The following is a 12,924-nucleotide window of genomic DNA, read 5'->3' on the forward strand; positions in this document are numbered from 1 at the left end:
GAACCATGTTTTGTGTAAAGTCTTACTCAGGTCCTGACTAGTCTCACTAGACCTCCATTTGAACCACTACATCAATCATCAGACTGGAATATGCCTCTAAAGACAGCTTTCCTGTTGGCCTTGGCTTCCTCGAAGAGAGTGTGAGAGCCTCATGGCCTTAGTTATAACATTAAACACACCAGGGGTTTGGGGTCTGTGGCCTTCGAATTTGCCCCGGAATTCATAGCTAAGACTCAAGATTCCTCAGTGCACGATGACAGATTTGCCTCATTTTCAATTCCCTCCCTAAATGAGTTGGTGGGCAGCGAGACTGGTCCAGAAGGGAAGTGTCCAGGAACACCATTTCATTCTGGCTACATGAGAATTAATTAAATAGGCATACTCCTCACCTTCTAGTTCTGACACTGAATCTGTGCAGGCTAGAGCACATGACATCAGAGGAATGAGTTCCTCTCTGGCATATAAGAAGAACTTGTCTGTTCATAGGGTTTTGAGTGCTGGTTCCTGGCTTCAGAAAACCACGTTCACTTCCTTTTACCTGAAGGACATAGCCCACAGGTCCTTGGACACTTTTTCATTGGTTGTGTGGGAGAATGAGTGAGTTGGCTGGTCTCCTTTTCCTTTTTTTCCTTTCTTCTTCCTATGGGCGGGTTGAAGAATAGACACATCATACGCTGGAACTGGTCTGATAGAGGTGAGTGCGGCAGCCATGCTGGTTTCAGTTACATATTTGGTTTGTTCCTATACAATAGACAGATCTGCTTCTCAGTAGCACTTACTCCTCTCTCTGGCAAGGGAGGGAGGGAGAAGTGGTTTGTTGCTTGAACAGATAGAGTTCTCTTTAACTTCCATGAATGGAATGAATGTTGACATGTCTCATTGTGTGTAATCCCAGCAGGCTGAGTTTTTAGATACATGCTTATCTATTCTCTCACAGGCTCAGACTTCCTTCTTTAAAACTCATTCTTCTAGGAAGTGTGGTCAGGTGGGCTGAACCCCCAGCCGGTTCAGGGTACTTGTACCTCCCTCCAAGTATGTCTATCCTATATATGTTAAGACTGAAGGTTTGTTCGGTGTATGAGCAAATGACAAATTTTTGATAAATTTGTATTTTTATTGCAGTGTCTTACCGAACAATTGTACAGCAGTAGGTTCCCTACACGGTAGACCAAAATTCAAACTTTCATTGGCAATTTCAAAATGTAAAGGCTCAGTGAGCAAAAAGTGGGAGAAGTTTCCCCTGTGAGTAGCTTCATTAGTCTCCTCCAGATCTAACTGCTATCTGTTACAAGCAGTTGAAGCTTATGTCAGATTTGAAGATGTATTTGTCAGTCAGTGGTTTGTACTGATGAAGCATAAGTTTTTTTTACAATTGCACATGGAGAATTAAATTAGGAGTAAATTTATGTTCTTCCTCCTTCAGGCAACTGGAAGCTGCTGGTCTTTTTGTCAGTCAGTGTTTTGTGTTAATGAAACAAGTTTTTTATGATTACATTTAAGAAACTAAGTTTTATTATTTTTTCTCTATCAGGCAACTGGAAATCGCGTCTGCCGTGAAAGTGTGTTGTGTGGCTCGCAGAATATAGTTTTAAGTGGCAAAGTGATCGTATCGAGTGGTGTTATTATTAGAGGAGATCTTGCAAATGTCAGAGTTGGTCGTCACTGCGTCATATCTTCAAAGGCTGTTATTAGACCTCCATTCAAGAAGTTTAGTAAAGGGTAAGTTACTAAAGAATTGGCTTCCTAAACATAATGTTGAGTGTTACTTGTAATCAGTATTGGGTACTATTTGTTATCGTATACTGCTGTAGCAAAGAAAGATTGATGAATTGCCTTGGGGTTACTAGCTAAGAGAGAGAGAGAGAGAGAGAGAGAGAGAGAGAGAGAGAGCTCTGTCAGCCACATGTCCTAAAACCTCAGTGCAACCAGTGATTGCCAGTCATTCCTGTATCTTCAACCTGAGCACACTTTTCATTGTTATTCCTAGTTTTGGATGAATTTTTCTCCCTTACATTTATTCTTTAGGTTTTATGCTAATGTTTCTTAGGCTTCTTTGTTTTTTTAGTAATTTTTCTTAGAGAATATTAATGGTAAATAGTGTCTGTCTTTAAATGAACAGCTGCATTAATTATTTTTGTCATAGCTAAGTTGTTTATGAGTGTTTGCCTTATATACCCCTTTTGGTCAGGTTGTGTCATTATTGCAAATTAAGTACTCTTTTTCTGGTGGTGGGCCAATAAGGGAAGTATTATGAACCAATAAATTCTTTGCAAGAGACAGTAAATCATTTGCACAGTAGAAAGTGTCTTATCCAGAGTCATCTTGACCAAGTGTGTTCTGGATAACTGGTTTTTCGTGATAAATGACCCCAGGCTTACAGCATGCCATATGTTAATTCAGTCAGTTTTGACAAAGTACTAATGCCATTGAATATATGTGAACTGTGAATAATGATTATATATTCACAAAAACATATAAAGCATTAAAAATGCTGGAAATGTTAAGGAAATGTTAACATATAGTAAAGAAGCTAAATGTTAACTTCACTAGATATTTTTAACATAAAGACTGAATTGGCCATTGATAATGAGGTAGCCTTGGAAATTCTGTGTCTCAAATGCAGGTGGCCATTGTCTGTCATCAGCTACCATAAACTATGCTTAGCCTAGGGTCAGCCTGGAACTTTACTTTCTGGGAAGCTGCAGATACAGCATGAAAGATAATTTGCACGATTAAGTAAACTAAGCGAATGCAGAGTAGAACAATCCACTTTGGTAATAATTGGTAAAGCAAAATAGTTAAAAGTTTCAATTAGTATTAGGATTCTGACATCATTACAATAGGTTATGCTATCCTAAATAGCTTAAGGATTGATATTAAATGCAGGAATCAGCTAGCTCACATATGAAATGAATAAAACAAGTTTCATATGAATAATGTAGTAGACTATTAATCATTAAAAAGAGTAGTTTTGATAAGTAAAATAAGTTTTAAAACATTTCTCATTGGTGATACTTGAATATATAGCCAAAACAAAAGCACATTAGACCTAGTGCAATTGAAGTTTTTTCATTTACTACATCTCAGACAGTTAAACTAGGCTTTGTAGAGATATCTAACTCTTAATTGGTAATTTAATGTATGACACTTACCTGGCAGGTATATATATAGCTATATTCTCTGTTCCACCTGGCAGAAATTTTCAAAACTCGCGGCAAACGCTAGTAACCTATTAGTAGTTCAGGCAACCACCACCCCGTTACCGTGGCGCTAGCGCTAGGAACCGTTCCCAATTGGGCCAGATTTTCTCTGCCAGCCGAACCGGCAACATTGTTGGTGGTTCCCTGCTAGGATTTTCATTCTCGTTGCTGACTTTTCATGGATTTTTGGTATTGTACTCGGAAACGTTAGCTTGGCATTCGCTTTGGATTGTTCTTTAAAGATGTCTGATACTGGAAGTATGTTTAGAGTGTGTGTAAAAGAGGGGTGTAAGGTAAGATTGCCGAAAGCTTCGGTCGACCCTCATACCATTTGTAAGAAGTGTAGGGAGAAGGTATGTACTTGGGAGAATAGATGCATTGAATGTGAGAATTTATCAGAGAAGGAATGGAAGATATTTATGAAATATGTTGAGAGACTTGAGAAAGATCGTGTAAGGAGATCTGTTTCTCGTAGTGAGAAGTCAAATTCTTCTAGTAAAAGGAGTGAATGTATTTCCTCTCCAGCTCCTTCTAATGTAGAGTTGGTAGTTCCTTCTCCCCAGGTATCTCCTGCGCCCGCTGCTGTATCGGAGGAGGCGAACGATACAAATATTGTGAAGGTGTTCGCTGCCCTTGCGTCCATGGGCGACCAGATACAGCGACTTACAGATAGAGTTAGTGCTTTCGAGTCAGTGAAAGTGTAGTGGAGGGGGCGTCTGATCGTCTCTCTCGTGCTCCTAGACCTAGACCTCTGTCAAGCTCCCAGACCCAAGGGAGAAGGCATGTCGACAGTCGAAGGGAGGCGAGAGAGGTTTTGTCGCGGTCAGGCGTCCCTTCGAACAGTCCTGTTGCAAGTTCCCAGGCTGTTGCAGTTCGCCGCAGAAAAGGCGTAACTGGGAAGTGTGCGTCCTCGGAAGGTTCGACTTCCGCGTGAGGAACGTCGGTATGCAGTGGTGTCTCGCCCCCTCAAGAGGACTTTCAGGACATCAACTGCTCTCGAGAGACATGCTCAAGATCGTGAGGCTTGGAGTAGTCCTGAGGTGTTGTCCTCCTCGGAAGACGGGGACGCAGTTCCGATCAAGAGGAAAAGGATTTTTCGTGCTAGGGAGGACTCAGGGCGCACTGGCGCTATACGTCCTTCTCGGCCTGGTATTTCGATGGGAGAATCTCCTCCATCTTCTTGTGTATCTTCCCCTCGTCTTTCTCCGTCGGGTAGAGTGCAAGATCGCTCTCCGTTAGGTCGCAGTCCCGCTCGTAATCCTCCTCCTTCGTCGTCTACCATTCAGGAGGATAGTACGAAGGGTTTCTTAAGGGAAATGCAGTCCAAGCTGGCAGTTCTGGTGAAGTCCTGGGATCCGCCTGAGCAAGCAATCTTCGAGGCGTAAGGACGATTTCCTTCCCATTAAGTCTTCTAAAACGGAATACAAGGACGCGTTCGCCGAGGACTCAGGGCGCACTGGCGCTAGGAGGACAAGCGATCGCTTGGTTTTGCAGGACGCAGAACACAGGAAGAGAATGGTTTCGGAGGAAGCAGGACGCAAACATCAGGACGCGGGACCAATTGTGGACGCAGGACGCAGGCGACAGGAAGCAGGCGTGTCTACGATGGACGCAGGACGCAGGCGACAGGAAGCAGGCGTGTCTACGATGGACGCAGGACGCAGGCGGCAGGACATCGAGAGGCGGCAGGACGCTATTCCGTCAACGAAGCGTCAACACGACAATGAGTTACAAGACATTTCTTCAGCAGAAGAGGAATTGGAATTAATTGAGGAAAAGAATACGGAACCTTCTTCAGATTATAAGGTTCTAACTTCACGTCTTATTGCTATTTTTGAGGGGGAATTTAAACCGACAGCTCCGTTATCCCCCTTATCACAGTTTTCCAAGACTAGGACTCCAAAGAAGTCCTCTTTCCTTAAAATGACGATGTCAATTTCGGCGAAGAAGGCCCTTCAACGTGTGAATGACTGGATGAAGGATAAGAAAGAACGGAAAATACTCTTTTCTTTTTCCACCAGCTAAGTTAGCTTCTAAATCAGGAGTATGGTACGCTACTGGAGAAAGTCTAGGCCTGGGAGTACCTGCCTCCTCCCAGGGGGACTTCTCCAGTATAGTAGACAGCTCACGCAGACAGGCGTTACAGTCTGCTAAGGTCTGGTGGACGTCTTCAGAATTTGACCATCTTTTTAAAGGATTTTTTAGGAACATTCGAAGTCTTCAATTTCCTGGATTGGTCTTTGGGAGCACTAGCGAACTCCCTAGAAGAAGAGGATTCGCAGGATTTAGAAACAGCTAAGAGCATTATGTCCTGCATGGACAAGGCTCTGAGAGACGGAACGAATGAACTGGCTTCGTTATTTCACAGCAGGAGTACTTAAGAAGAGATCGCTGTTGTGTTCTTTCGCTTCAAAAGGAGTTTCTAACTCTCAGAAATCGGAGTTGCTGTTCTCTCCTCTTTCGAAACAGCTGTTTCCTTCAGAGGTGATTAGGGATATAGCTCTCTCCCTTTCTCAGAAGGCCACTCAAGATCTTCTCTCGTCTTCAGTTAAGAAGTTCTTACCACCCAAGTTGGTGAGAAGACTCCAAAGGATACTAGGCCTTCGCAACAGCCCTTTCGAGGAAGAACATTCGCTCGACCCGCCTTTAGGGGTAAGAGAGTACCCGCTAAAAGAGGAGCCAAGACCCCCTCTAAAGAATGAGAACTCAGTCCTCCAGACGACAGTGGGAGCCAGACTTCAAGGTTTCTGGGAAGTTTGGCAAGATATGAAGGCAGATCCCTGGGCTGTCAACGTAGCTCGGGAAGGGTACAAGATTCCTTTCTTGAAGAGACCTCCTCTCGCAACATCTCCGAGAGCCCTCGGGGCAAATTACAACGATTTAGTGAAGAAAGCGGCTCTGTGGGAGCAAGTAGCTTCCATGCTGGAGAAAGGAGCCATAGAGCCTGTTCTGGATCACGAATCTCCGGGATTTTACAACCGCTGTTTCCTGGTTGCAAAGTCCTCGGGAGGTTGGAGGCCAGTTCTGGACGTAAGTCAACTGAATCTTTTCGTAGAAAAGACCAAGTTCACTATGGAGACGAACGATTCAGTACTGGCAGCGGTACGTCCAGGGGACTGGATGGCGACCCTGGACTTACAAGACGCATACTTTCATATTCCGACTTCATCCAGGAAAGCAGGAAAGTATCTAAGGTTTGTGATTCAGGACAGGGTCTTTCAGTTCAAGGCCCTATGCTTCGGCCTTTGCACAGCCCCTCAAGTGTTCACGAGGATGATGTCCAATGTGGCGAGATGGTTACATTTAAGAGGGATCAGAGTGTCTTTTTATCTGGACGACTGGTTGATAAGATCCCAATCAAGAAGTCAATGTCTGGAGGACTTGAGTCAAACATTGGACTTAGCAAAAGACCTAGGTCTGGTAGTAGAAACATGGGAAAGTCTCAATTGGATCCCCCACAACAGATAGTTTATTTGGGGATTCAGATATCGGCAGTGACTTTTCGGGCTTTTCCGTCCCCCGAAAGGCAAGCCCAATGCATTCGGAAGGTGCAGGACTTTCTAAAGAAGGACCGATGCTCAGCAAGAGAGTGGATGAGTCTACTGGGCACACTCTCTTCGCTAGAGAGGTTCATTTCTTTAGGAAGACTGCACAGGAGACCTCTACAGTTTTTCCTGAAGGATTCATGGCCAAGAAAATTGCAACCGGATTCCTTCCAGTTTCTAATTCCGGCCGAAGTAAAGGAGGAATTAAAGTGGTGGCTAACTCCAGGCAGGTTAGCAAGAGGGATGTCGCTTCAGCAGAAGAGCCCAGACCTGTCTTTTTATTTTCGACGTCGGACGTGGTTGGGAGCGACATTAGGCCCTCAGAGGTGTCGGGCGGGACTTTTGGAAGCAAGGAAGAAACAAAGTGGCACATAAACAGGAAGGAACTGATGGCAATTTTCTTGGCTTTGAAGCACTTCAGAGAGTTGATTCGAGACAAGACGGTGCAGGTCAACTCGGACAACACCACGGCGCTGGCATATCATCCGAAATCAAGGAGGAACTCATTCCTTTCCCCTTTACAATCTGGCAAAGGAAGTTCTGCTTTGGCGGAAGAAGAGGGAAAAGGTCGTGGTACTCACCAGGGTTATACAAGGAGAGAAGAATGTGGGTGCGGACCTGTTGAGCAGAAGAGAACAACTTCTCTCGACGGAAAGTGGACGTTGCACATGGAGGTTTGCCAGAGCCTGTGGAAGTTGTGGGGCCGTCCAGTAGTAGATCTGTTTGCGACAGCCAGAACAAAAGGTTACCAACCTATTGCTCTCCGGTTCCAGACCAGGAAGCAGTGGCGGTCGACGCATTCCTGATGGATTGGTCAAACTTAGATCTGTACGCTTTTCTCCGTTCAAGGTACTGGGGAAAGTGATGAAGAAGTTCAGGGAGAGCCAAGGAACGAGGATGACCTTAATAGCCCCGTTTTGGCCGGCCCCAAAGTTGGTTCACAGAGGTACTGGAATGGACAGTGGATACGCCAAGGACTCTTCCTCTAAGAGTAGATTTACTCAGACAACCCCACTTCGACAGGTTTCACAAGAATACCCTCGCTCTGGGTCTGACTGCGTTCAGACTATCGAACGTCTGGTCAGAGCGAGGGGATATTCTAGAGAGTGGCCAGTGCAGTGGCTAGAGCCAGAAGAACCTCCACAATCACAGTATATCAGTCGAAGTGGGACAATTTCCGGAAGTGGTGTAAGAACAGGAAAGTGTCTTCATCCAGTACCTCTGTGACCCAAATCGCAGATTTCCTTCTATACTTGAGGAAGGATTTACGCTTGTCAGTTTCGACAATCAAAGGTTATAAGAGTATGCTAACCTCAGTGTTTAGACACAGGGACCTAGACATCTCGAATAACTTAGACCTTCGAGATCTGATTAGGTCATTTGGTACGAAGAAACAATCACAATGCAGGCCACCTGCTTGTAACCTTGATGTGGTCTTGAAGTATTTAACTTCTAGCAAATTCGAGCCTTTAGAGGAAGCCTCTCTGAGAGATCTTGCTAAGAAAGACTATCTTTTTAGTAGTATTGGCAACTGCTAAAAGAGTTAGTGGAGCTTCAGGCCATATCGAAGAAGGTGGGATGGAGACATGGCAACGCGAGTGTGTTCATTCCAGAAGGTTTCTTTTGGCCAAGAATGAGAATCAGCTAATCCTTGGCCAAGATCCTTTGAAGTTTTGGGTTTGGCTGAATTAGTGGGTTCACGAGCAAGAAAGAGTTCTCTGCCAGTGAGAGCGTTGCGGTGTTATATGGAAAGAACAAGAGATATCAGAGGGAAGTCTGATGCTCTGTGGTGTTCAGTTAAAGACCCCAGTAGACCCATGACGAAGAACGCTCTAGCCTTCTTCATGAGAGAGTTAATTAAAGAGGCTCATATGCTGTGTCAAGAGCAGAGCTTTGGTATTTTGAAAGTGAAGGCTCATGAAGTCAGGGCAGTGGCGACTTCATTAGCTTTTAAAAAGAATTTAGCCCTCAAGGAAATTATTGAATCCACATATTGGAGAACTAATTCAATATTTGCGTCTCATTAATCTTAGGGATGTTCAGACAACCTTTGATAATTGTCAGACGCTAGGTCCATACGTGTCCTCTGGTACAGTATTGGGCAAAGGAGTTTACTACCCCATAACCTTCTTTTAAGCTAGTTGATTTTATTAGGTGATGGTGTTTGTGTTTATTGGTCGTCTGAGAAAAGTGTGCGGTTTACTTTTCTCAGTCTTGTTAGTATTATCCGGTGATTGGTGTGTGTGTAGTTCAGGTAAATGATCTATTACTAGCTTGGAATGCCGTGGCATAAGAAGGGCTACAAGATCTGTCAACACATTGGTCACGTCCAGTTGTCGGTTCCAGTCTTAGCTTCTTCAACATATAGGACACTTCCTTGTTGAGAGCTACTAAGGTTTAAGCAGGCTTAGAGGCAGGACCTATGAAGTCAGCTACCTTAGCAGGTAAGGAACCTGGAGTTTTAATAATATTTTAATAATATTTTTATACTCTAAGAATGTTGCTGTCTTTGACCCACCTCCAAATGTGTCAATCAGCTATATATATACCTGCCAGGTAAGTGTCATACATTAAAATGAAGTTTTTATGATAAAACAAAGTTTAATGTATACTTACTGGCAGGTATATATAATTTAATTCCCACCGCCTCCCCTCAGGAGACAGGGTTCAGAGAAATCTGGCCCAATTGGGAACGGTTCCTAGCGCTAGCGCCACGGTTACGGGGGTGGTGGTTGCCTGAACTACTAATAGGTTACTAGCGTTTGCCGAGGAGTTTTGAAAAATTTCTGCCAGGTGGAACAGAGAATATAGCTATATATATACCTGCCAGGTAAGTATACATTAAACTTTGTTTTATCATAAAAACTTCATATTTCTTTACATTATGAGTTAAGCATTTCAAATTTTCCAAGGCTGTAACTATGGATGAAACTACAGGACTGTGTACCAACAGTTTGGTGGTGAGGCCTTCTGAATCATCAGTAGCCTCAGCTACCTCTCAGAAATTAAAAGTCTCACCTAGCCTGACTTTAAGTGAGGAATCCTTGGTGAAGATGGATTGTAAACCTTCCTTACAATCTTCTTCAAAGATGCCAGACACATTGTTGACATTATAGAGGATGAGATTTGGTGGTGACTTAGAAGAGCTCAGGTTTTACTGGAAAAGGAAAATGAATACCAATTTATTCAGTATGATAAAGCATCCTATGATAAGACTCAAGGATTGTTGAAGCTTTTATCCTTGAAGAGGCAACAGGTATCTTCCCTGCTTCTTATAGCAGAAGAATCATTACTGTTGGATTTATTCTAGATTATTTGTAGGGGTGGGTGGGTGAGAAAAACACTAAGTCAGGTTATGACTAGGTCATGGTAACCCCTCATACTGATCATCTGTCTAGAAGTGATAGAAGTCTTCTTTCACCAAGAGAGGCAGAATCCAGGTAGAAATTTTTAAGAGAAATTGCTGCTATTGCTAACAGGTAGGAATGTGCCTTGTTACCAACAGTAAGTTAATGGAATCTGTAAGCAACAATCATGAGAACCTATCTTAAGCTAAGAGATAGATTGTTTCTACATTGAACATTTACACTAGCGAACACCTTAATAAACTCAAGTCTCCTAGAAATGATATTCACTCTTGAAAAGTTTCTTGAACTTCGTAACTGCTTCAGATTTTTAGAGTGAAGGATAGCAGACATAATAGTCAGCATCTCTTTTCACAGGAGTGATTAAGGAGATCATGAGAGGTTGGATACTTTAAGACTTGAGTAACAATGAATTCTTTGGGCAGCTAAAATAACTACTAGGTTTAATTTCTCCTAACCATATACTTAATGTAAAATCTTGAGTTCTGTTGTGTCCACAGGAAAGTTTGTCAGGTCAGATTTGTTTGTCTAGGGACAGTTGAGGAGAATGCAGTATACTGTAAATCTGTTCTTGGTACATTGGGACATTATGTCTGCTGTTGTCTACAGAGTAGACAGGAATGGATGAGATACTACATAGATTCAGAGATTGGAGATGTAGCTTTCTCAAAGTTAGTATCCATTGATCTGGATGGGACTTGAGGAGAATCAAGTCAGTCTGTCTTCACTGAACAGAGTTTAGTTCAATGTGCATAGTTCTGCATTGGAACCAAACCCTTGATAACAAAGGAAAGCATAGAGGACAGCTTCAGACTGTAGTGCTTAGGCAACAAGCTTGTGCTACTTTCAGCAAATGAAGAGGACTGAAGTTGGGGAACTCCTCCCATTGCCCCCTTCCCCTCTCATGCTTCATTAGTACCCATTGTCATATACTATCGGTCACTGTTTTCCTGTTGGTATTGTTTATTATTAGTTGGCTAGTTTCCTTTCATCTTTACCTTTGTTAGGGCATTTTTTTGATCATTATCTGTTGTTTATGGTGTTTAGTTTGAGGAAACAATATTCTGTGTTGGGAGCCATATGGTATTGGTATCCTTGTTGTCTGTAAGGTGCTGGACAGTCATGGTTTTCATTAGTTTCCATGTACGGTGCTGTGTTTCTTTTATGACCTACCTCATTCATGATTTTTCTTGCTCTGTAAATGTTCCACTTGAGTGTATTTAGTTTGTCCGTTTCACATTAAATATTTGTATCACTCGCTTTCATTAGGTAGTCATCACACTTATGCAAGATATTGCAAAAAAACACAAGCTGATAGGTATTTGACTGAATTTTGGCCAGTCAGACTAATACTGTATATATTGAGTGGTTTCACATAAGGTAATTAAATAAAAAGGTTCTGATATCAAACATTAATTATATAATTTGTAAATCTACAATGTTGTCTGTTTCCTTCATAGTTTGGTTTTCTAGGGGTTGGTCTATAATGCCTAACTTGGTTTCGGCCTTCATGTCCAGTTATGTTTTTGACATCGTCATCTGTCACTGCCTTGTGAGGGTCAGGCACTTAGAAGGTGAGGATTCGGGTCTTGCCTTGCTGATGCACAAGTGGAGGATTCAGGCCTCCAAGAACATAGTAATCTATTAACTAACACAGCTCATCCATCAGATGTTGGCATTTCAAAGAGAATATGCACTGGCAAATTAGGGAGGAGCTGCATGGGACCAGAGCTTTCACAACTCCTTTTTGGTTTACGGCCTTTATGACGGATTGTAGGCATGCCTTGCCACTTTTTACGTGAGATATTACAACTTTTTCTTCTCAAGAAAGTCGTTCAGTTATGGTCAGCTACATCCCAAATTAATGCTTGGATGATCTTTTCATCAGGATTATCAGTTGCTATAGATAAAGTACTACAAATCATTTTAGTAGCAATGTGGGCTTACTGTTATTGATAGTTTTGCTATGAACAAATTAAGTTTTTACAGAATAAAACACATTTTCTTTACAAACACATCCATCATATGATACAGTACAGAGTACACCATTGCTTCATTCTCACCATATCAGTTACAGTCTATGATAAAATGAACAGAGTAGTTGCTACTGTTTGATGGTCCACAGGTGTGTCTGTGCATACTGTCATTCATAGATCTACTACTTCATGTCTTTATAATTGCATGTTTGGGGGAAAATTGTGACCATGATTTCGGATCAGCATCTTGAACATGTGTGCATGAGGAAGGTTTTACAGTATAGAAACTATTATTCAGCTTTGAAATCACATCAAAATCATCAGCCTACTTAATCAGACTGGTCTAAGAAAAGTGTGTCTAGAGATCAGCAAGAAACTGTATGACTATGAAACAGTCATTGTTAGTTGTGGGCTGAAATCTCAAAGGATTAAGAGGTATAACATTGGGCATATTGGAAGATCATATTGCACCACAAAATGAGAGTTTATTGTCTTGCTACTCCTTTACTGTTTAGATTTCTGATGTTTATTAGCTATTTCTTTAATTTTCACGTAGTTTAAGAAAATCATTGAGTTGCCTTCGAAAATCTCATAAGGCTTAGCTTAAGGATTTATTCTTGACTGAGGAGGTAGAGCAAGGTAAAGTTAAAGAAGTTGAACACATTAGTAAGGAGAGACCAGAAGAAATGATTAATAGGTAAAGGGAAGACCATAATGCAGCTGGTGCTAAAAGGATCCTTCAGTGAACCTTCAGCACCATGTGCTGTGCACCATACAAGGCACACTGAAATGGTGTCCCCTTACTAGGTTTATTGTCTGGAGATTAGTAGTAGAAGTT

At 42.3% G+C, this 12,924-nt stretch overlaps 1 protein-coding gene across 1 annotated transcript in view; it reads left to right on the forward strand.

Annotated features, from left to right (window-relative positions):
- Positions 1 to 12,924, forward strand: part of LOC135207192 (dynactin subunit 5-like) — a 45,830-nt gene that overhangs the window by 10,270 nt on the left and 22,636 nt on the right. The window contains exon 2 of the mRNA XM_064238762.1: positions 1,532 to 1,719. Coding sequence (XP_064094832.1) covers positions 1,532 to 1,719 — 188 coding nt within the window. The remainder of the gene's footprint in view (positions 1 to 1,531; positions 1,720 to 12,924) is intronic.

This window comes from Macrobrachium nipponense, chromosome 32 (genome assembly GCF_015104395.2).
Source record: "Macrobrachium nipponense isolate FS-2020 chromosome 32, ASM1510439v2, whole genome shotgun sequence".
NCBI classification, from domain to species: domain Eukaryota; kingdom Metazoa; phylum Arthropoda; class Malacostraca; order Decapoda; family Palaemonidae; genus Macrobrachium; species Macrobrachium nipponense.